General features: G+C 41.3%; 1 protein-coding gene across 1 annotated transcript in view; it reads right to left on the bottom strand.

The window, feature by feature from the left end:
- The window catches only part of szt2 (SZT2 subunit of KICSTOR complex), a 207,446-nt gene that overhangs the window by 158,552 nt on the left and 24,212 nt on the right, over window positions 1–24,682 (bottom strand). Inside the window, exons 15-28 of the mRNA XM_067990021.1 lie at window positions 21,444–21,649; window positions 20,699–20,932; window positions 19,183–19,261; window positions 18,488–18,582; window positions 14,041–14,209; window positions 13,129–13,243; window positions 12,673–12,789; window positions 11,777–11,977; window positions 11,283–11,389; window positions 8,586–8,721; window positions 7,243–7,614; window positions 6,338–6,542; window positions 2,928–2,975; window positions 811–938 (exon numbers count right to left, since the gene is read on the bottom strand). Of these exons, the coding sequence (XP_067846122.1) occupies window positions 811–938; window positions 2,928–2,975; window positions 6,338–6,542; window positions 7,243–7,614; window positions 8,586–8,721; window positions 11,283–11,389; window positions 11,777–11,977; window positions 12,673–12,789; window positions 13,129–13,243; window positions 14,041–14,209; window positions 18,488–18,582; window positions 19,183–19,261; window positions 20,699–20,932; window positions 21,444–21,649 (2,212 nt within the window). The remainder of the gene's footprint in view (window positions 1–810; window positions 939–2,927; window positions 2,976–6,337; window positions 6,543–7,242; window positions 7,615–8,585; window positions 8,722–11,282; window positions 11,390–11,776; window positions 11,978–12,672; window positions 12,790–13,128; window positions 13,244–14,040; window positions 14,210–18,487; window positions 18,583–19,182; window positions 19,262–20,698; window positions 20,933–21,443; window positions 21,650–24,682) is intronic.

Here is a 24,682-nt window from a genome sequence, read left to right as displayed (position 1 = left end):
AGGGTGGCTGAAGGTTCTTCTGACAATGGTGGACTGAATGGAGGTGGGGATGCACAGTAAGCTGTAGTCAAAGGAATGGAAGAGATTGCAGAGATTGGGTGGGACCATTGTCCAATGGAGTTATGCAAACTGCAGCATGGATGAACAGTTCACTGAGCACATTCAACAATGTTTATAATAGTAGTTAATTAAAATAAATAAAATCTGAGTGCAAGTCCATGCTATTTTTATTAACAAAATTGGGAAATGAGGATCACATGGCAATAACAGGCAGGTATTGTGTTGTGTTTCTCTTCTCCAAGATGAAGTTATGCTATCAAGAGATGATTCATTTAGAAGCCCATTTAGAAGGTATAGAACAGGCATACCACCCACTTCCCCAACCTCAAGCTAGCAGATTTAAATGTTAAGGTAGCATGAGATTTGAACATGACCCCTCCACTTTATTTAGAATCAATTAGCTGCTTTCTAATTTTTTTTTAAATTGCCAGTGATGTCACTTACATAAGCCAATAAATATCAATGTAAAGTTTATATAGGGAGAGGAAGATTTGGCATGTTTCAACAGTAAACAGGCACTAGGTCACAAATGACAAGTCCTCACTAGACAAATTTCTGAGAATTTCACTGTACACATTGGTCTACAAAATTTGCCATTATTCATTAGTTTTTACATACATGAACATGGAGGAGCAATGTTCAAGTTTTGGGCTCTCTAAAGCTGCCCAAGCTGCTGACATGAATTGGCTGGTGAGTTAATAGGTCATCAGGGAGCAATACCCCCTCAGCAAGCCCTGGAAACTGCATTACCTTTTACATAACATTGGTGGTAATTCTCTTGCAGTAAGTTGCAATAGTTGGCGAGCTCTTTGTTCTTGTGGAGATGGGATATTGGATCTGTTGAGGATGAGTTTGCTGGCCTTTCCTGTGAGAACGACCTTAAATCACAGGTATGGGGTGGAAGTGTTAGAACATAATTAGTCTCAGATAAGCAAAAAACATGTTCCAGTCCAATATGATATGGATGTAATACAGCTCCCACCACCGTAGCTCTAGTATCAGCACCATCAAACTCGATACTGATAAGAAAAATTGTGCAGAAGCTGCAACCAAATAAAATGAACACAATGATCTGAAAGAAGCAGGACTATTGAACGGAAAATCCTTGCAGTAACTTTTAAGGTCACTGGATATCGGGTACACCTATTTGGCAGCACAACACAAATTTACCATTGATTGACCTTTTTTTTAAAAAAAAGGAAGTATTCCAGTCTTAAGCATTTCTATAATGGAATGACAATGAGTTAAAAACACGAGGATTCACAGAGAGAAATGGTCCAGACAGCTGTAATGTATTCAAAGAAAAAGAATGGAATTCTCAAGTAAGGTTGACACAGGAAAAGCAACCAATGCATAAGAAGTTCTTGAGAGTCTCATGAGAATTTCAATTTTGCAGTCAATGTGTCAGGAGAGGTTAAAGCCACAAATATTTACATGTGTGCACAATATCCAAAAAAGGAGAAATCGGAAAATACTCATCTCTTAAGTTAAAGCCTTCACGCAAGAGCCATGGTGACCTTACATTGAACCTCTGGCTGTTGTTTTCATTACAGAGATATTAATGGTACAAGAGGTTCCTTAAACAATATCAAAATATGTAAGCACAATCTTAGTTCCAAAATGTACAGAGTGAAAGTTTTCTCCCCTGTAACAGTACATTTGTTAACAGTACTCCATGTATATACACAGTGACAGATTAATGCACAGGCTCAACACCAACACTAGGTCCAGCACCGATAACCCTCCCCCAACAAACTAGTCCATGCTCAGTATCAGTTATTTCCTCATTAGCAGCATTTGTGCAAGCATGATTCCAAGGAGAGCACGAGGAAGAAGGAAAAGAAACTGTGAGCATAGCCCACTCTCACATGCCACTTGCCCCTGGCTATAGAGCAGCACTGGCAGAGGCCAGGATGCAGATCTGCTGTCCAATCTTCCAGCTGGGGATTGTGCAAAGGGACAGAGAAGAAAATAAAATACTTTTGAAAATTTAACATTATCTCCTATAAACAGTACACTTTCTATGGGGAAGTACAACAGACATTTTACAAATGACGATATGGATATATTAGCAAAGAAAGCCATTCGAGATCTTCAGCACTGCTGTCAAAATGTATAAAATAATCTCACTCACTAATCAAGCTCAGAGGCCAACCAGGTTTTACACTGGCAGACCAAATTGAAATGTGGAAGTAGTATAGATCACAATATTTGATTGAATTTAGTCTTTCGACATGTAGCATGCAAATTTAGTGCTTCAATGGAAATGCCATGTAATTATTCTTTCTTTCAGCTGTGAGATTTTAGTCTAACCTTCACAAAAATAATGATGGCTTTTACATCTGAAGATCGGTGAAATTTCTAATTATTTTCAGTGGCAGCACAAAGGCATTACCACTACACATGGTAGAACACAGATTCAGCATTCGCGCTATCCTGTCTGGGGAAAGGTGACGATCAGATTACCAGAGGATTGGGAGAGAAAATAAAACAAATTTTTTAATAAACGGGAGAAAGTCCCCCAGGGACACTTTCAAAAGCATCAGTCAGAACATCACCAGTGGCAGAGACTCGATTATCAGGTTGCTTGCTGTCTTTTCGGTTACGTGGATTGTGGCACGTGGAGACGTTGAGGAAGGGGCGGGGGAAGGAGAGAATGAAATACAATAATAATGTTATAGATAAGAACAGGACAGACAGCTTTCACTCAATTGAAAAGGGAAAGGATTGGGACAGTGACATGCAAGTCACCCAAGAGCAAAAGAGAATATCCGATGTTACAAGAATCAATCCCTTAACCAAAACTATTGAAGCATGTCCAGCAAGCAGTGAATAGGAATCAGGGCTTAAGCTGATAGCTTTGCTACCTGGTTTTCAAATCCTGATACAATTCCCAGGAAACACTGTCTTGAGGTCTAAATGGTTCAAAAGAGGAAGAAATAAAAATACACAATCCAATCAGTACCTACAGGGGGAAAATCCATCCACACACAAAAAAAAAGTCTCATTCAATCCAGACATGATCTCCTCATGAATCTTAGTCAGTAGCTGGAAAGGTAGGAAATACTCAAACGCATAAAAATAGCATAATCTACAGCCCCACTGTGTCCACATCACAAACCACGGTCAACTCATACAAATCTCAACACCACAGCAAGTGCTCATTGAATAGTTGCATTTACTATGAGTAAACAATTATATCCTTCCCCAATCAAGATGTAATTGTCTACATAGGTATAAATAATCAAATGTCTGTCCACATGCAGGTGCACATCTATCACTCACATGTATTGTAGAATCATAGAAAATTTATGCACAGAAGGAGGCCATTCAGCCCATCCTGTCCGCGCTGGCCGAAAATGAGCCACCCAGCCTAATTCCACTTTCCAGCACTTGGTCCGTAACCTTGTAGGTCACGGCACTTCAGGTGCACATTCAGGCACCTTTTAAATGCGATGAGGGTTTCTGCCTCTACCACCCTTTCAGGCAGTGAGTTCCAGGCCCCTACCACCCTTTGGGTGAAAAGATTTTTCCTCAGCTCCCCTCTAATCCTTCTATCAGTCACTTTAAATCTATGCTCCTTGGTTATTCATCTCTCTGCTAAGGGAAATAGGTCCTTCCTATCCATTCTATCTAGGCCCCTCATAATTTTGTACACCTCAATTAAATCACCCCTCAGCCTCCTCTGTTCCAAAGAGAACAACCCCAGCCTATCCAGTCTTTCCTCATAGCTAAAATTCTCCAGTCCTGGCAACATCGTCGTAAATCTCCTCTGCACCCTCTCTAGTGCAATTACATCCTTCCAGTAATGTACTGACCAGAACTGTACACAGTACTCAAGTTGTGGCCTTACCAGTGTTTTAATACAGTTTCAGCATAACCTCCCTGCTCTTATATTCTATGCCTCAGCTAATAAAGGAAAGTATTCCATATGCCTTCTTAACCACCTTATCTACCTTTCTTGCTACCTTCAGGGATCTGTGGACATGCACTCCAAGGTCCCTCACTTCCTCTACACCTTTCAGTATCCTCCCATTTATTGTGTATTCCCTTGCCTTGTTTTCCCTCCCCAAATGCATTACCTCACACTTCTCCAGATTGAATTCCATTTGCCACTTTTCTGCCCACTTGACCAATCCATTGGTAGCTTCCTGCAGTCTACAGTTTTCCTCCTCACTATCAACCACACAACCAATTTTTGTATCGTCTGCAAACTTCTTAATCATGACCCCCTGCATTTAAGTCTAAATCATTAATAAATATCACAAAAAGCAAGGGACCCAGTACTCAGCCCTGCAGAACCCCAGTGGAAACAGTCTTCCAGTCACAAAAACACCCGGCGACCATTACCCTTTGCTTCCTGCCACTGAGCCAATTTTAGATCCAACTTGCCACTCTCCCTTGGATCCTATGGGCTTGTATTTTGTGACCAGTTTGCCATATGGGACCTTGTAAAAAGCCTTGCTAAAATCAATGTAGCCTACATCAAATGCACTACCCTCATCAAACCTCCTTGTTACCTCCACAAAAAATTCAATCATGTTAGTCAGACACGACCTTCCCTTAACAAATCCATGCTGACTGTCCTTGATTACTCCGTGCCTTTCTAAGTGACGGTTTATCCTGTCCCTCAGAATTGATTCCAATAATTTGCCCACCACCAAGGTTAGACTGACTGGCCTATTACTCCACCTATCCCTTGCTCCCTTTTTAAACAATGGGACAATGTTAGCAGTCCTCCAATCCTCAGGCACCATGCCTGTATCCAGTGAGGATTGGAAAATGATGGTCAGAGCCTCCGCTATTTCCTCCCTTGCTTCTTTTAACAGCCTGGGATACATTTCATCCAGCCCTGGTGATTTATCTACTTTTAAAGATGCTAATCCCCTTAATACTTCCTCTCTCACTATGTTTATCCCATCCAATATTTCACACTCCTCCTCAACTACAATGTCTGCATCGTCCCTCTCTTTTGTGAAGACAGATGCAAAGTATTCATTAAGAACCATACTAACAGCTTCCGCCTCCACACATAGGTTACCTTTTTGGTCTCTAATAGGCCCTACTCTTTCCTTGGTTATTCTCTTGCTCTTAATGTATTTATAAAACATCTTTCGGTTTTCCTTCATTTTACTTGCCAATATTTTTTCATGCCCTCTCTTTGCTTTCCTAATCTCCTTTTTAATTTCACCCCTGCACTTTTTATACTCCTCTAGGTTTCTGTAGTATTGAGTTCTTGGTGTCTGACATAAGCTTTCTTTCTCTGTCTTATCTTACCTTGTATGCTCCTTGACATCCAGGGGCTCGAGATTTGGCAGCCCCACCCTTTTCCTTTGTGGGAACATGTTTACTCTGCACCCCTTGAATCTTCCCCTTGAATGCCTCCCACTGCTCTGACCTTCAAGTAGCTGTTTCCAGTCCACTTTTGCTAAATCACTTCTTAGCTTAGTAACATTGGGCTTTCCCCAATTGAGAACTTTAACTCCTGTTCTATCTTTATCCTTCTCTATAACTATGCTAAAACTAACTGAATTATGATCACTACCACCAAAATGCTCTCCCACTGATACTCCTTCCATCTGCCCAGCCTCATCTCCTAAAACCAAATCCAGAATTGCGCCCTCTCTTGTTGGGCTTGCTACACACTGGCTAAAAAAGTTCTCCTGAATGCAATTTAAGAATTTTGCACCCTCTATACCCTTCATACTGTTTGTGCCCCAGTTAATATCAGGGTAGTTGAAATCCCCTACTTTTATTGCCCTACTGTTTTTGCACTTCAGAAATTTGCCTACATATTTGCTCTTCTATCTCCCTCTGACTGTTTGGGGTCTATAGTACACTCCCAGTAGCGTGACTGGCCATTTTTTGTTCCTTACCTCAACCCATATGGCCTCATTTGATGATCCTTCTAACATATCATCCCTCCTCACAGCCGTAATTGTTTCTTTAACCAAAATTGCCACCCCCCTCCTTTTTTATCCCCTTCTCTATCTTGTCTGTATACAAACTACTTCTGTGATTCTTCCAGTCGCGTTTAGAGAATAAGGAAGGATTAAGCAAACTGCCAAAACCAATCTAATCACAGATGTGGCACTTCGTAAGTCATTCCAGATCTATCACTGGGATTGCTGGCTAACTTTAGTCATGTCATTTTTTTCATTTATTTAGTAAGATTAAGGTGCAAACTGAGAAATGACTACGTTTCTGCGACATTTTCAGATTAGCATATACTTATATGATTTATTCTGACCAGAGTGAGCATAAACAAGTGCCCTACCTGAAATAAATGTCCCGGCTAGAGCGTTCAACGCAAGAATTCACAAGTTGCTCTCTCAACGACTCCAGTGAACAGTTGTATACGTAGACAGGACATTGAAGGCGGTTCAGATCACACAAATCGATCTGAGAAGTCTGTCGGCTGAACGTGATGTGAAAGTCTTTCTTTGGAGGTAAAGTGAATTCCACTCGTTCCTTCATCATTTCTGAAGGCACACAGACAGTTGGTGGGGCATCAGTGATTAAAAACACACACATTTGGAGAAAGTTCTTAAAGAAAGATAGACTGCCTGCCATAAAGCGCTAGGATAAGCCCAAGTTACCAGCAGTGAGAATGGCTTTAGCGACACCCCTTTAGGATAGTGAGTAGCAATGTTAGTCCCACAAAATGAGGAATGAGAGAGGAGCTGCAGAAAGACACATGACAATTACCCTTAAGAGATAAGCCAACCAATGAGCTTTTGTTATCAAAAGTAGGGTTGATTTGTTGAATACCATGGTCAAATTTTGGATAATCTCACTCCTGGAACAGATGAGTGATCATCTAGTAGTGGAGGTTACAACGATGAGGATGGACTGAGGTCCAGCTCCACGTATTGACGGACACGTTCTCAACTCCTGCCACGCTAAGCCGAGCATTTGAAGTCAGATAGGAAGCTCCTCATTTACAAGACCATATCAGAGGATTTTTTTCAATTCAAAAACTAATAATTCTAATGTCTTAAAACTAAATGAACATCAATTAAAAAAATGAAAATCCATCATATCTGTCCATAAAAACATCCACCCAAAACTGATCCATCTCCCACTTCCAAAATCCTATGGTCAAAACTACAGACCATTTCATTAGATTACTAAATGGTTTGCATGCAAAGAGTCTGATCACAAATATCTCCAGTCTGTTACCTGTATCAGGTTGTACTTTCTCCTTTACAGATTCGACAGGTGACATCTCATTGCCATCTGCCAAGGTTGGAGAAAGGAGTGGCGTAGACCTGGCAGTATGATTTTCTTGTCCTGGGGATCGCACTGTTGACACAGTATTTCTTTTGGTGCTATTATTCTTTGATACACTGACTGCTACTTGGCCAGCTTCACCATCAAGTGCTTCTCCAACAGTAGCCAACTCGGATTTCTGTATTGCTGAGGCTGCACTAAATGCTCCCAAGTGTTCGTTCAACACTGACTCTTTCACTTCCACTTGTAGCAGTTCTTCATCTCCTAATCCAGCGTGCTTTGTACTCTCATCAATCCCAGGAGCCATCAGTCGTTGCATATCTAGTACAAAGAGGAAAGCTCAGGTAGAAAATCCTTTAAAGGAAAGAAAATGTCTAGTGGGATGTACCAACAACGTGAAGTACTTCCTTTCCCCATCTCATCACCAGCTAGGTAATAAATTGTTTAAGAATTATCATTTTGAGTCAGCTGAATTAATAAAGAGCTATTAACAACTGGCTTCATAGTTGATCCACCTTGGTGTTGCACATGAGCATCCAAGGCCAAGGCCAATAGGAGTGTTATGCCGAGAACAGGATAACATCTGTGCAACTGATTTAGTGACTGAATAGGTTAAATTCCATTTTTATTCAAATGCATTCAGGTGCATTGGGGATTGAACTTAACAACTCTCCATCGTTCTGTGAAAACTGTAAATGAGTGGCCTTTCTTTTTAAATATAATCTATTATTATTGTTTGTGTTCAATTTATCTCCATAGCTTCCAATTGGTGCTCTGACACTAGTTTTATAGACAGGATTTTTATTAAAAGTTGAATTTCCTCATGCTTGTTTCATTAATAATTTTGCACACCTCCTTAGGTGGCCCCCACAGGGCACATCATACTCTTAACAAGAAGCAGGCAGTTGATCTATTCCTAGGATCTCTGCCAATATTGCTCTTAGTTAATTGTGTGTTTTATTATGCAGAATAGGATATTCATATTAAATATTTTCAATAATTAATCTTTAGGATTTTAACATGGTGATTATTTTAGAGAAAAATTAAATGGTTTAAAATGAAAGGTAGTTAATAGTAATTCCAAACATGGGTCACATGGAACTTCACATTTTACAGAGGGACTGGCAGATGGGAGTGAAAAACAGCAGAGTGGCTCAAGACCCATCATATGCAACTGGGAGAAAGGAATACTAGTTGGATGAATCTTCACAACAGGGGAGTGGAGGTTAATTTCCCTCTTAAAACAATGATGACTGTAGGCCCTGGAGTAAGAATTCATAAGTAAATCTTACCTGTAAAGGTGGCTGGCAAAAAGGTGAGTAGGATTTGCTGTGCATTCACAAACCTGGCGTAGCATCTCCATTGCGGTGTGCTCTCACTTTCAATGGGAATTACATTATCTTCTGTCATATCAGCATTGCCAACACTCTAACCAATTAGAACAAAGTGAAAGACATTCATTACAAGACATTAAAGTAAGGCAAGTTCAAATAACTCTTTCTGGTGTAAACATTCCAAAGACTCCCCAATTCTGACATGCACCACAGGAACTGCCAGCATTGCGATTATATTTATCCAGCAGTCCAACGAGTATTCCAGTTACTTCCTCAGATATCAAATGTTTAATGTATATAAATTAATAAAATATATAAAATAAGACCTGCTACTTCCACCCCACCCCATCCCTATGTTGCCACCATGATGGTACTTATAATAATGCAATGCAGGAACATCACTGCAAACAAAAAACTCTCCTTTTGGATTGTAAAATAACTGTTTGACACATTATGCCAGGATATTATGAGATTAGAGAATACACAATGTGCTAGGATATTGTGGGACTAGAGAGCTGACCAGAATTAGTACTATTAAAACAACGACATGTTACCTTCAGGCAGAAATATCCAATTCGAATAAGTTAATGTCTTAACTTCAGTAAGGTCTTATAAATAATACATTTTATTGCCATTGGTAATAAATTAATGACAATAATTAAACAGAGACGTGGACTAAACTCTGCATGTGGACACTTGGAAGGATCCATTCATCCTCTATCATGAACTCTAAACACAGACATGACTATCATGAGCTAGTACGTCTACATTGACCCAACTCCTCACTTGGTATGAAATAAAGGCTCAGGGTACCAAATCCATCACATGGAACGGAACAAGAGATGCACTCATTCTTAAACTTAACTAACAAAACTTTGTGGATCATATGTATCAGTGATGAGTGTCCAAATGCTTAGTGCTTCTCAGAAGTGTAGGAGTACATCAAAAGCTCAGCACTGTCACTAGAAGCAGCAATTGAGCTGTGTGCATGCTGTGATGGTCTCTGGTAGCTGAAACACTGTGTCATAAGTCTTCACTGATACAAATCCAACCATTCTGTGTATATGAGAGAAAATAGACAAAACCAAACAAGGCAAGGGCTGATAAGGTACCAAGAATATGATATTTATTCACTTTGCTGCCATCTGAGGCAATGCACTTCAACCCCAAGCTCAAATCTGACGCCACCCAGCTGTACCTCACCACCACCTCTCTTGGCCTCTCCACTGTCTCTCATTTGTCACACTGCTTCCAGTACTGAAGGAGCAAAAGATTTCCTCCAACTAAATATTAGGAAGACCGTAGCTATTGTCTTCGGTCCCCGCCATAAACTCCATTTTCCAGCCACCGACTCCATCCCTCTCCCTGACCACCGTCTGAGGTTGAACAAGGTCGTTTGCAACCTTGGCGTTCTATCTGACCCTGAGAAGAGCTTCTAACCACATATTCGCTCCATCACCAAGACCGCCTACTTCCACCTCCACAACATCACCTGTCTCCGCCCCTGCCTCAGCTCGTCTGCTGCTGAAGCCCTCATCCATGCCTTTGGTACCTCTAGTCTTGACTATGCCAATGCCCTCCAGGCCGGCCTCTCATCTTTCATCCTCCATAAACTGGAGCTCATCCAAAACTCTGCTGCCGGTATCCTAATTCACACCAAGTCCCGTTCACCCATCACCCTTGAGCTCGCTGACCTACATTGTTCCGGCAATGCCTCAATTTTAAAATTCTCATCCTTATTTTCAAATCCCCCCATGGCCTCGCCCCTCTCTATCTGTTACCTCCTCCAGCCCTACAACCCTCCGAGATCTCTGCACTCCTCCAATTCTTGCCTCTTGCACATCCCCGATTTTAATCACCCCACCATTGTTGGCCGTGCCTTCAGCTTCCTAGGCCCTAAGCTCTGGAATTCCCATCATAAACCTCTCCATCTCTCTACCTCTCTCTCCATCTTTAAGACACTCGTTAAAACCTACTTCTTTGACCAAGCTTTTGGTCACCTGTCCTAATATCCTAGTATGTGGCTCGGTGTTAAATTTTGTTTGATAACGCTCCTGTGAAGCGCCTTGGGACATTTTATTATGTTAAAGATGCTATATAAATGCAAGTAGTTGTTGTTGCTGTTGTTGTGTTGAGTATTACCATTCTTCAAACCCCAATTCATTCATTAAAACCAAAGCAAAATACTGCAGATGCTAGAAATCTGAAATAAAAGCAGAAAATGCTAGAAATACTCAGGAGGTCAGGCAGCATCTGTGGAGAGAGAAAGAGAGTTAACATTTCAAGTTGATGGCCTTTCATCAGAACTGGTGCAGAACTAAGTATTTCCAACATTTTCTGTTTTATATTCCCAATTTATTCATCTTCTCTGACACAGGTTATAAAATTAGTAGTAATTGTGTCAAATTTGTAATATTTTTATTCTATTCCCATTGGGAAATAGACTGAGACTAAAATAGAAAGAGACTTTCAAAATCCTTGGCAAGAACAAAACCTTAAAGCCCTCAACAGTTTCACTATGGTTTGTACTGATCCATATTTTTATTCCAGTGGGATTCTTGGAGTAGCACTGAAGAGCTTTTGGGTGGGACCAGCAATCCATTCGTATCTGTTAACACCACTGCGAACCTCTGTGGACCTCCCCGACCCACTTACCTGTAAGGTGCTGGTCGAACCCATGACCTCTTTGTTACTCCCAAGGGTGTGCAATGACATCATGGTGTCTTGTCTCTCCAGCTTCTTTGTCACTTTCAGTGGCTCTTCTACAGAACAGGAAAAAACACAGAACAGGTCATGTTCTTTTAGTGAAGCTGCAGGAATTTTCTTCTGACCATAACATTTTTATGAATCCAGCTTAGTGTCCCCAAAAACACAGAACTGAATTGACAGAAATTTACAGATATTTACAGATTTGCTTTTAGTTAGAGTTGATTAGAACTTTAATCCAAGCAGGACACTTTTCCTTGAACTAGCTTTCCACGTGTCAAAATATGACGAGACACAAAGTAGACTGTGTGCAACCACTTTCAGAAATACCATTAGGTCCTGAACTAGTGTGGAAAAAATGGATATCAAACCTTGTACTCTGGTGATTTATTAAGAGACAGAGACTGATATAGACAAATGTAGCAAAATCTAAGTTATTTTACCTTTTACAGCTGGTAGAGTAAAAGGAACGGAATGACCATTCCGATCCCGATGCACAATTTGCTGCATAAAAGTTGTATGATCAGAGTCAGCTAATGGCAACTCCCGGTCACTGAGGTCTTGTTGCAAACAGCTATGGAAAAGATTTAACAGGATCTCATTGGGTAAAGAGGCAGTCTCCTTTGTACTCCCATCATCCTCTGCTGAAAGAAAAAAAAAGAAACAACAGATAAAAAGGGCCAAACGCACACGAAAACCCGGCCTTGAAGTAAGTTTTGGGATATTAGGAGAATAATTGAAGGTTGCATCGGACTCAGACACAGAGCGGTCATATCAGTAACCAGTCCATGTGAAGGACATAGTATTCCTGTAGTCATAAGCTAACCATTGTTCAAAGGGTCCTAGTATCTGTTCCCTTTTTAAACTATCTTTTTATGGACACAACCTAGTATTATCTTTGAAAAAATGTTTGATTACAATTTATTTCTCTGCATAAGGAGGGTTTTGTTTTTAAGTTGAGGAACAACTAAAATCTTCCAACAATGCTATTCATGGACTTTGAAAGAAGTACATGGAAATGAAATCTAGTTAAAGGTCCTTCCCTATCCACTTATCACCATCCCCAGCCTCGTACCTCATGCAGAATCAAACGCTCAGCATAACGGCTACATCTCCCACTCTCCTCTTCCTCAGCCAGGTATGGATAGCGCAAGGTTTGCCTTCCTACCACATACCTAGGTTATATACAAACTTAGAGCAGCACGCAAGTGACGTAGGAATAATTTGCACCTGTAGCACAGGTAAAACTGCACAACACAGTGGCCCTGTGAGTGCATCTTCATTACACAGTGGCAGTATGGGGATCCCTCATTTCAGGGAAAGAACACTGAAACCTTACCTTTAGTCAAGGTGTGGAAAAATAGTTCTATTTGTTGACACTTCGGTAAAAGCTTCATCAGATCAAACTGGAATGGTACACCTCGGATGAAATCATTCTCTCCATTATAATCACCTACTTGAAAGAGAAAGGGGCAGTCAATCCAGGTGGATTGGGGGAGAAGGGGCGTGGTGGGGGGGGTTACACAGATCAAGGACCCACACAGCAGTGGGACATCAGTCTGGAATAATCTCAGTGACATTAGTAACTACATGCAAAGGCAACATGGTGGTTCAGTACATCAATGCTCCAGCGTGCTGTTCTTTCTTGCTGAGGGTGGACATAGGTTTATAGAGGGTAGAATGTTTCTTTGTTGTTTGGTAAAGACACCCTTCAGTAGTTTCCAAATAATTAACTTCTACCCTCTTCTTAGGCTCTAAGTTTCTATTCCTAGCTACCGTGTCCTTTGATCCCTACCTTCTGTGCTCCTTGACCCCCATATTGGCAAGATATAGTCCTTATTCTGACAAAGCTGACTTAGGTGTTCAAAAGTCAGCATGGAAGATACACATGCATGGTCTCGTGGGTAAATCTAGGGGGGAAAGAAGTTACATTTATTAGAATACTGCACACCATTAAGCCCTGGTAGAATATCATAAACATGAAAAAAATATATATCTTCAGAGATTAATTGATGCTTTAGTCTACTGAAGGTTTAGGGTTCAATGTTAAAACAGTACTTCTATAAGATTTGGAATCCTGCCAGTCAGCAATCAAAAAGGAGGATACTACTGTGGGGGAGGGGGAATGGCATCTCTATTGTACCTGGCCTGAATATAACTAGAAAATTAAAATTTCAGTTCTAACTCTTCAGGCTTTTCTATAACTTTCCTAAAAGAGGAGTGTCCATCAACTTTAGGATGTGCATTATCTGTGGATTGTTGGGTTTCCCTTTACTGTTATATTATCTATGGACACCAGACAGTACATGCCGTGTCAGAGGGAATAGTTCACTCACACCAGGGATTGTTTGGCTTGTATATACATGTCAGCATTAATTTCTGTACATATACACAGTAGACTCCAGGCACAAGGTATCGATTCACTGCACTCAGGTGCTGTGTGGCTCCTGAACCCCTGTACACTGTAAAATGCGCAAGTTGTAAGCCCCAAATAAGCAGAGTTGATATTTGATAGCAGAATAAGCCAAGCTGCTGATAGATGAGTTGGGATTCATTTGCCTGGCAGTGCAGACAGGTCCAATCTGTATACATCGCATGCAGCCTCAGTACCACGCAAATAACTGCTTTTAACTAGTTTGTGCTGTATCAGAAGACAGATTTCTACTTTGTAATCTTTACAAAAAAATAATTTACCTCTCTGACTTACCGCTTTTGGGATGTCCAAGTAGGTCAACCCACTCAAGTACTTTCGGCTGTCAGCAGAGGTGACTACATGACCAGTCTGAGGCTCCACCCAGCACTCAGTCACCAAATTTAACTCTGTGTCAAGTTCAATTGCCTCAACCTCTGTATCATTATCATCATCTGTGGAGAAACTATGAGAGAATTGCAAGCGGATCAGTAGTTGTCTCCAAATCTCATGTAAGCAAAGAAACAAGCAGGCTAAACTTAAAAAAAATACAAATGACATTCAATATCTGAAAAAAACAAAAAGCATCATTAAAGTGACACTTGTGAATCTTAAACCCTGGATCCAATGAGAATGGTCTAACATGCTGGGGGTTAACTCCCGAAACCGGGCACAGGTATCGCGATCTGCAACTAACCTGCGCCCGCTGCTTCCGTCGTAGGCAGGATGACACTCAACTCAGCCAAGCGTTAAAAACCTGTGTGGGCACGAGGATTGAATGACAGACAGATTTTGGCTGTCTCTCTGACAGCCAGCCAAAATCTCTTAAAGGTAGCTGGTACTTGTAATTTGCTAAAAACAGTAGTCTGCTGTCTGCACGGAGTCTAAACGGAGATCAGAAATCGCACACGTAAAACACAGATGCAGGTCCCGTCCCTATGTTTACAAACTAATGTGTTATTTTAAAGCATTGAATAAAGGTTGCGCAACACTAAATCCCACGTCCTCCAATCTGCATGCCACACCTTACCAATCTGCCAGTCCGAGTTGGTACCAGGCCTGTGAGAGAGCGTGCACCAAGGTTCTCTGCTGATGCATTAGAGGCCTTGGTGCAAGAGGTGGACAGAAGGAGGGCCATCCTATATCTGCAGAGGGGGAGGGCAAGAGGCCTTCCAGACATAGAATCATAGAAATTTATGGCACAGGAGGCTGCCATTCGGCCCATCGTGTCTGTGCAGGCTGAAAAAGAGTTATCCAGCCAAATCCCACTTTCCAGCTCTTGGTCCGTAACCTTGTAGGTTACGGCATTTCACAAGCACCTTTTAAATGCAATGAGTGTTTTTGCCTCTACCATCTTTCAGGGAGTGAGTTCCAGACTCCTACCATCCTCTGGGTGAAAAAACTTTTCCTCAGCTCCTCTCTGATCTTTCTACCAATCACTTTAAATCTATGCCCCCTGATTATTGACCCCTCTGCTAAAAGGCAGTGGGAGGCAGCAGGGGACACAGTCAATGCCAGGCGCATAGCACCATAAACATGGATGCAATGCAGGAAGAAATTCAATGCTTTGATATGAGTGGTCATGGTGAGTGAGGTCAACTGTCAAGCGGCGTCTCCTACCAACTGCACCACTAGACCCCCCCCCCACCCCATCACCCACATACCAACAAACTCTTTCCATTAGTATGCAACTCTTCCAATCAGGTGCTTCCTCTCACCCTTACACATTACCACTGTTCCAAGCCGCCCACCCACAACTCACAGGCCACACACACTGGCAGCTATTCAATCATGACAGCCACATCACCCAGACACACGTCCCGCTTTCTTGCAGGAGAAGGTGGCGCATAACAAGAGACAGCAAGTGGCAGTGGCATTTAGCCCCTCAAGCCTGTTCTGCCATTCAGTGAGATCATGGTTGAACTGTGACCTAACCCCATATACCCGCCTTAGCCCCATATCCCTTAATACCCATGGTTCACAGAAACCTATCAATCTCAGATTTAAAATTCACAAATGAGCCAGCATCAACTGCCGTCTGCAGAAGAACGTTCCAAATGTCTCCCACCCTTTGCGTGTAGAAGCGTGTCCTAACTTCACTCCTGTACGTCCTGGTTCTAAATGTTGGGCTATGATCCCTCGTCCTAGTATTCAAGTATAGGGGACCTCCAAAAACAGTTACAAATGCAACAGCCGCCAGAAACAATAATCCAGCCATTAACGTGTAAATCCTGCATGGTCCCTTTAAATAGCGCTGGTGGGGCGGGGGGTTTCCTCCAGGCATTCTAAGACATGTTTAGATGGAGTGTTAAGTGCCAAAATGGTGTGTATCACTTTAAATCAGAGTTGCACACTGATCAAATGCATTTTCTCCATACTTTGTATGATGCCAGCGTTCGTTATTTGCACATGCGCTGAACCCTTTACCAAGATGGCATCTGCGACGTCACGCTAGAAGCATGCGTGCTCATCCAAGGCACATCTTTGATCTCCGGGAGGCCGCAAAGCGCCGAAACAACGGGCGCTACACAGCCCAATTTAATGCCCGCTATGCCACTTCATTCTGTCATTCAATGCCTCAGGCCTAACAGGAGAATATGCAGCACATACTGACTTTAAACTGAAGTGTCACGTTTCGAAATTTCTGTCTATTAACCTTGGAGGGATTTCAGGTTAATTTAAAGTAAGATGTTGCTATTAAATGAAATTCAGTTCACAAGGAATTAAATTCACACAGCACATCCTGTTCTGGGAATGGGGATTATACACAGGTGAAACCTCTGTCCAGGATGGTGTTTCTTGCATATAATGTCAACGGTGTTCATTTCGACACTCTAGTGACATTATGTTGAAATGGCTTCATTTATTTGAGTCCAGTAGGGGGAGCTGCCAGGCGCCCACAACTAAAAGAGTGATAGTAGGTTTGATTGGCAGCTCAACCAGCCAATTTCCCGGCATGTAGAGCAGGAGGAGGGGAAGAGGTCCAGTTGTTGGCTTCCTGTCTAGCTGGGAGACAAAAATAATTGGTAGAAACTTGGATTTCAAACAAACAGTCATAGACAGAGAGATTTCTCGTAAGATTAGAGTTGACCAGCTACAGAGATTTGCTGGTCTGTGAATTTAGCCTGCTAATAAGGATAGAAAATAACAAAGCATGTCAGTCTATGTTCCGAAGTGTGCTATGAAATAGTTTGAAATTCATTGAAAACTGTTTTCTAATAATTCATAAATTACATGTGAAATATACCAGTTTGTTGGTGTACAATTGGCCTTGACGTACTAGAGTGTTTATCAATCCGCCTTCCAGAGGACAGGAGAAACGCACATGGCAGCATGTGCGACATTCCAGCATCCCGCATATACAATGAGGGGTTTCAATGTTACAACCCGCCCTCCCTCTCACCCCAGTCGCACTATCATATGACTAGATATTGGGCAACAAAGGTAAACTCCTGGGCGTAGGGGTCGTGGGCTTTGCTTACAGGAGAAACCCACAACACTGAATCTGAGAGAACATCCAGTGTAGACCTGAAATTTGTATACGAGGGGCATGCAGTATACAGCTTCTGATTAAGCTCCAAGTGAAATCTTCTAATGATCCCTAGCTATCTCTTTTGCCACTCAGTAATTTAAAAAGTAATCATCCCTGTGACCACTCAGGGACATTCATTCTACATTAGAACAGCCAATTAATATGATTGTGGTATTATTCCAATTGGATAATGTTTCATTTATATGTGAAAGATCAACAAATGAGGGAAAAATGGAGCCTTCACCAGTTATGTAGGAACCTTTATTCGCAATGTGCTTGCCACTAGCCTTTTCCCCTACCTCCAATTCTCCCCACCTCTTCTAAAAGGTAAAAACTCTTGCTGCAGAACAGTTCCACAGGCAGCCCCAAGATATTTCATCAAAATGGCCATTCTTTGTGAGCCTTAACATCAAGTGCTGGAAGGCTATCCAACTGTGGAGAACATTCAAGTGTGGAGCCATCACAGCTGAGCTCAATCCTCTTCTCGCATGGCATTCATATGGGCACACTTTCTAGAAAGGGTTAATGGATGATAATGATTTTCCTCTTTCCTAACTAAAGATGCTGAGGACAATTGTTGCACCTCAATTGTTGTGCCAGCGGAATAAATTAACTCAGCAAAGACGGCAAATCAAACTGTGACCTTTCGGTCTATATGGCTTTATGCTACACCGGGTAATGCCTTTACCTACTAGGCCATCAGAGGAGCTACTTGCCAAAATTGTTGACAGTATAGCACATTTGATAGTGTTGCAGAATGCTAGCTTGTTAGTATACCCTACAGTGATATTTCCTGTTTCCAGCATGCCAAAGGCATGCCAATAAAGGCAAGGCTACATAACAGCTGACTGGAGGTAATCAGTGAATAAATAATCTTTATAAATCACTGAAGTATAATTCACCCAAATATGCTCTTGTGCATCTCCGAGGCCTTGTCTCAAGTAACATTTTCAGAAATCCAGAATTAAAAACTGCAGCAGGGATCACTAATGAAGCCTCCATCTCTATTAAAAAGCCATGCTAAATACACAATGACTATTTAATGTTATCACTGTGTTTGGGTTTCAATGGTATTAAAATATTACTTCTCTTATCTGGCCCCTGGAATCAACATCTACCATAAGCAATCTGCTTAGTTCAGGCCAAAAAGGGACTAATACATACAGATTCCAGAAAACTCATGAACAGTAGTTTTATATATCAGAACCTTACCTGTCTTTGGTAGACGCAGAGTGAGGTGGAAAGATGATGTACTGTACTAGGCACGTGTGGACCTCATCATTGTCATCATCGCATCTCGAATTGCCCTGCATCCAAACAAATTGTATTAGCAAACAGCCCCAACAAAGCAGGTCAGCCAATCCCAAATAGGTAGAATTAACTGGATTAACAGTTTCAATATGCAGTGCAAATAACATGGCTTATTAATTTACAAAACAATTTCCTAACATTGCTTTCCAGGACAGCATCACTGCCTTCTCAAATTCTTATAGGCTCCACCCAGCCTCCTTCATTAAGGAAGGAGGGAGAGCTTGTGGTGACCAAGCCACACAAATCTGTACCCATCTAAGTAGGAGACCGGTTTCCTTTTCACTGTAGGATTGTCACTTATAATTGGAATAAATGTACGGAGTCATACAACACCAGGTTATAGTCCAACAGCTTTATTTGAAATCACAAGCTTTCGGAGCTTTGCTCTTTCGTCAGGTGAGATCTGACGAAGGAGCAAAGCTCCGAAAGCTTGTGATTTCAAATAAAGCTGTTGGACTATAACCTGGTGTTGTACGACTCCGTACATTTGTCCACCCCAGTCCATCACCGGCATCTCCGCATTATAATTGGAATGCTCAGCTACCTGGCCATGTAAACTTTCAACTACGGCACTCTAAGCAACACCTTGTCCATACCTTCATAGGTAACTCAATCACCATGGTGACAATGCCATCTCCAGTGGCAGCAAAGTGGAATCCTTCAGACAGACGAATCCTACATATTGGAACAGCAATACAGGACAGTTAGGATGATGATAATGGCCCTGTTTGTGGCAGTTAGATTTATCTTTATTTGCAGTTCATTTGTTGTGAATGGAAAAATTATATTGAAAAGTAATCTTTCCATTTTTGTTTAGAATTTTCACAATTCTTCTTCTAACCTTTGTGTTTGGTTCACTGAGCCCAGGGGACATTTCAATTGCTGTCTGCAATGTTTCCATAACGTCTAATGATAGATTTAAAGCAATGGTGTTCAAACTTTCTTGTGCAGGGAACCTTCTTCAAATGCTGATACTCTCTCACAGATCTCTTGTCCTACAACTTTTCTAAAATAATATCACAAACCCAAATAGACAGTGCCTTCACTACAGAAAATGTCTTTCGTTGGCACTGGCAATAGAAACATTGTGCTTGTGATCACAAAGAAAAATTGGATGGCTTTCTCTAGGACAGTGGTGATGATTTGTTGTTTTTCTTTGGGAAAATGGAAACACTTAGCTCCGACTTAAAAAAAATCCAGCAACTTGTTAGCATGCTCAGGGTCTTTTGCAGTCAAGTGTTGACTGAGGTTTGTGAGCATAGGGAGAGGTCGTGAAGTAGATAATGCACTGCGGACATAGGAAGCTGCTACCATTGCAGGTGAACCCATACTGCAGGGAACGCTCATTGCACTATCCAATCTCTTTTACGGGTGGAAAATCCTCCCAACTGTTTGTTGTTCCTTGTCCTGCATATTGTCCCATGCACATTTTTTAAAATGATGCACGTCACCACTGCTATCAAAAAACTGCCCAACTGAGCAAGGCCTAAAAAACACACTCGTAATTTTGAGTGATAAATGAGCAGTCACATATACATGTTTAGAGTGTACCTCTTCCAGATGGACAGTCTATGCATGGAATACCCATCTGTCGGAATTACAGGCACACTTTCAGACATCCAGATCTCACATTATGAAACTCACAGGTCTCCAGGCCTCCTTATGGAACCCTAAATATCTGCAGACTCCCTTTTGAAAACCACAACTTAAATGGGGAAGAGGAGTCAAGGATAGATTAAGTGGATGTAGAGAGGCATTCTGTGCAAATTCAGCATAGAACCAGCTTGATTAATTAAAGCTGCTGCAAACTAAGTTTGGCATAAAAGATTTCTTGATGCATCAAATCATGAGTTTATGGAACAGGATGCCAGTTAGTACAACAAATTCAAAGAGAACAGAATTGTATCAAATCCTGATTCAGCAAGAAGTTGAGGGACGTAAGTTTTCAAAAATATTTTTCCTTCAATTCACTTGGGCCAAAGTGGTACTAAGAAAATAGGCTTGATAGGCTGAACAGATTTGGTGTTCCTGCATACTTAAGATTCCATTTTTAAATATTTCTCCACACACCAAAACTCTAACACTAATCACTAATATTAATAATTTTCTTACTCGGTAAGAGTAGAAAGGATCTGGGCCGACGTGATGGGCACTGATGGCCCCAAACCTGGCTGTACAGACCACACCCAGCGCTGATGGCAGAAGTAACGAGACAGAGAGGCAAGCGTGGAGGAAGCTGTGCGATTGGTCGTCATTGTCGTAGCTCCCGACATAGAGGCTGGATGGCCACAGTTGTCCAGGTTCAAGATAAAGGGAGTTCGATAGTCTGATGGAAGCTTCTCGTACCTTCGAAGCAGACATGAAATAGCACGTAAGTGAATATGAGAGTAACATCCAGAAATCTTCTTTCTTAACCTCCATATTCAATTGTGGTGGCCCTGCCATATCTTCTTACATTTGAACCCCAAAAAGTAAGGGAAACTAAACGAAAAATTCAAATATCATCTATAAAAGGTACTAGATTTAAAACCTTATCAAGATTTTTTCAGGGTGGGAAATACATCTCCCACATACACGCTTACCTCCTTTTTTAAATCTGCCTGATATTACATGACCCTCTCTAATACTAGTTTATTATTACATAGTTCTACCAGTTACATTCATACATGCTCTAGTACTACACCATTTCTGATATGGGTATGCCAACATGTAGATACACCGATGCATGCCTAACATTACATTACATTTCCTTTGATACGTTAATGTTGTTATGCTGTTACAGGGATTCAGGCCCAAAGTTGAAACAGTTATCGTGTCATAGCAGAGGTTTCCCAATTCATTGTTCGTTGACCAATACCTAATGAGGAGCTTTTCCAGTGGTTTTTTCAATATAACAACACAAGGCCGATCAGAAAGTGCCAGTTGTGTGGCAGGTAGTGGGGGAGACTTTGAAGGAGAAGTGTTTCCCAGCAGTTTCCTCTTGATTTTTGGTGTTGCTTCTTTGCTCTGAACACGCTGGGGAAAGCGCAGTGAGAGTATCTGATCTCGCAGCTCATCCACGATCTGCCAATATAACCACAGAGAATATTCAGCATGTGGTACAGCACTGGGTGATCAATTATCGTGGCAGATATCCACCACACTAAACATTCCCACACTCATTCAGATGCTCCAGAGCAAAACTGCAATTTTACTATTCTGAATAGTGGAATTATAAGCTCCTGCTCATTATTTAATTTACTGACAAACATAATACCAGAAAATAGTTTTCTACATCTAACATTACTAAAAGCACTTAGTCTGGCATGAATTACCAAGGTATAATTGGTCCCTTGTTGCTTTGATACTTGCATAGACATATACCAGGTTTTTTTAAAACCACATTCAAATTTTGAATTTTTATTCTAATGATGCATCATCAGATGGATTAATAACAGGTAATTTCCCCATCACTATTGTTTCCTGTTCCTTGTATAAAACCTCATCTCGTAAAATCCAGCCAATTTGCCCTGAATAGCAACATTTTAATTATTTTCCAATCCCTAGTCGCTTTTGCTGAGACCACCATGTCTTCATTCTTAATTGTCCCCATTGTCTCCAATTCCATTTAGCTGGTCATTAAATTTGGCACTTATTCTGGCTTTGCTATTTTCAAGATCCTGTTAATCATCTCTTGGGCATGAAGGAATTCCTTGCTGTTTCAAGGCTGCAGTATTACTCATTTGGTTGTAGCAGGTGTGTCCAAACTATGGTCCATGGGATATGTCAAACAGTGTGCCTGGCAACTCAGGTCTATTTGCACTTGTACTTCATATTTGCTGGATTGTCCTATTTGAAATTCATTGGCCTGGGGGCTTGGAAAGGGCTGTTCTTGGAGCTGTTACTTCATTGCTGGATTTTGAAGCAAGATCTGTTACTATTTGCAGCTTGCAATATAAGCAAACTAATGGGAACGTGGTTCTAAACTTTATCGTGGCCCACAAGGCTTCATAGTATGCACCTAAGCAGCCCATGAAGACGAATAACATGGATACCCAGTGACTGCAGTCGTAATTAAAAACCACACAAGTCTAATGGTGAGAGCCCAGTTCCAGCAGTCATCTATATTTAGGAGGGGAGGGCAAAAGATCATTTTTTTTCAACTCCAACTGTAACCTAAATATATTATTTCACCATCCATAGAATTTTGTCCCAGCACTTATAATGATTGTACATACCCTCCAACCCAGTTCCTTGTCTGGTCTGCATTTTAATACTTCAACTTTTATTCTTTTCATACATGATGGGCTATTTATTACCTTTGCTCTAATCACCATATTCCAGAACTTGTGTCTACTTGGTTAGGGAATGCACCTCATTTGCGCCTTCTCCACTTCATCCATACAGTTCTATTCTTTTGCTTAAGGCTGACTCCTATTCCCCCTCCCAATTTATCCTCCTTTGCCATTATCCTAAGATGCTTAATAAGAACTTCAGTATATTTACCCGACTACCTTTTGCTACACCTGGTCAAATCTACTGACATTGTAGAATCATAAGATCATAGAAAGGTTACAGCATGGAAGGAGGCCATTTGGCCCATTGAGTCTGCGCCAGCTCTACGCAAGAGCAATCCAGCTAGTCCCACTTCCCCAACCTATCCCTGTAGCCCTGCAATTTTTTTCTTTTCAAGTACTTATCCAGTTCCCTTTTGAAGGCCATGATTGAATCTGCCTCCACCACCCCATCGGGCAGTGCATTCCAGATCCTAACCACTCGCTGTGTAAAAAAGTTTTTCCCCATGTCACCTTTGGTTCTTTTGCCAATCATCTTAAATCTATGCCCTCTGGTTCTTGACCATTCACCAATGGGAACAGTTTCTCTTATCTACTCTGTCTAGACCCTTCACGATTTTGAATACCTCTATCAAATCTCCTCGCAACCTTCTCTGTTTCAAGGAGAACAATCCCAGCTTCTCCAGTCTATCCACATAACCAACCTAGATTACTTGGACAGACTGGAGAAATCAATGAAGAACATCCAAAAAAATTGATAAAAAGGGAGAAAAAAGAATATGAAAGTAAACCAGCAAAAAATATAAAAACGGATTGTATGAGCTTCTACAAGTATGTAAAAAGGAAGAGAGTAGCAAAAATAAACGTTGGTCCCTTACAGGCTGAGACAGGAGAAATTATAATGGGGAATCTGGAAATGGCAGATGCGTTAAACAAATATTTTGCTTCAGTCTTCACAGTAGAAGACACAAAAAGCATATCAGAAATAGTGGGGAACCAAGGAGTAAATGAGAGTGAGGAACTTAAAACAATTAATATCACTAGAGAAAAAGTAATGGACAAACTAATGCGACTAAAAGCCGACAAATCCCCGGACCTGATGGCCTACATCCGAGGGTTCTAAAAGAGGTGGCTGCAGAGATAATGGATGCATTGGTTATGATCTTCCAAAATTCTCTAAATTCTGGAACAGTTCCAGTGGATTGGAAGGTAGCAAATGTTACCCTGCTATTCAAGGAGGGAGGGAGAGAGAAAACAGGGAACTACAGGCCAGTTAGCCTGACATCGGTCGTCGGGAAAATGCTGGAATCCATTATTAAGGAAGTGGTAACAAGGCACTGAGAAAATCATAATATAATTAAGCAGAGTCAACATGGTTTTATGAAAGGGAAAAAGTGTTTATCAAATTTATTAGATTTTCTGAGGATATAGCTAGCAGGGTAGATAAAGGAGAACCAGTGAATGTAATATATCTGGACTTTCAAAAGGCATTCGATAAGGTGCCACATAAAAGATTGATACATAAGGTTAGGGCTCATGGGGTTGGTGGTAATATATTAGCATGGATAGAGGATTGGTTAAAGGACAGAAAACAGAGAGTAGGGATAAACGGGTCATTCTCGGGTTGGCAGGCTGTAACTAGTGGGGTACCACAAGGATCGGTGCTTGGGCCTCAGCTATTTACAATCTATATTAATGACTTAAATGAAGGGACCGAGTGTAATATATCCAAGTTTGCTGATGATACAAAGCTAGGTGGGAAAGTAAGCTGTGAGGAGGATACAAAGAGTCTGCAAAGGGATATAGACAGGTTAAGTGAGTG

This window comes from Heptranchias perlo, chromosome 9, assembly GCF_035084215.1.
Source record: "Heptranchias perlo isolate sHepPer1 chromosome 9, sHepPer1.hap1, whole genome shotgun sequence".
NCBI classification, from domain to species: domain Eukaryota; kingdom Metazoa; phylum Chordata; class Chondrichthyes; order Hexanchiformes; family Hexanchidae; genus Heptranchias; species Heptranchias perlo.
Note: the sequence above shows the minus strand (reverse complement) of the source record. Positions and strands in the feature narration are given on the sequence as shown.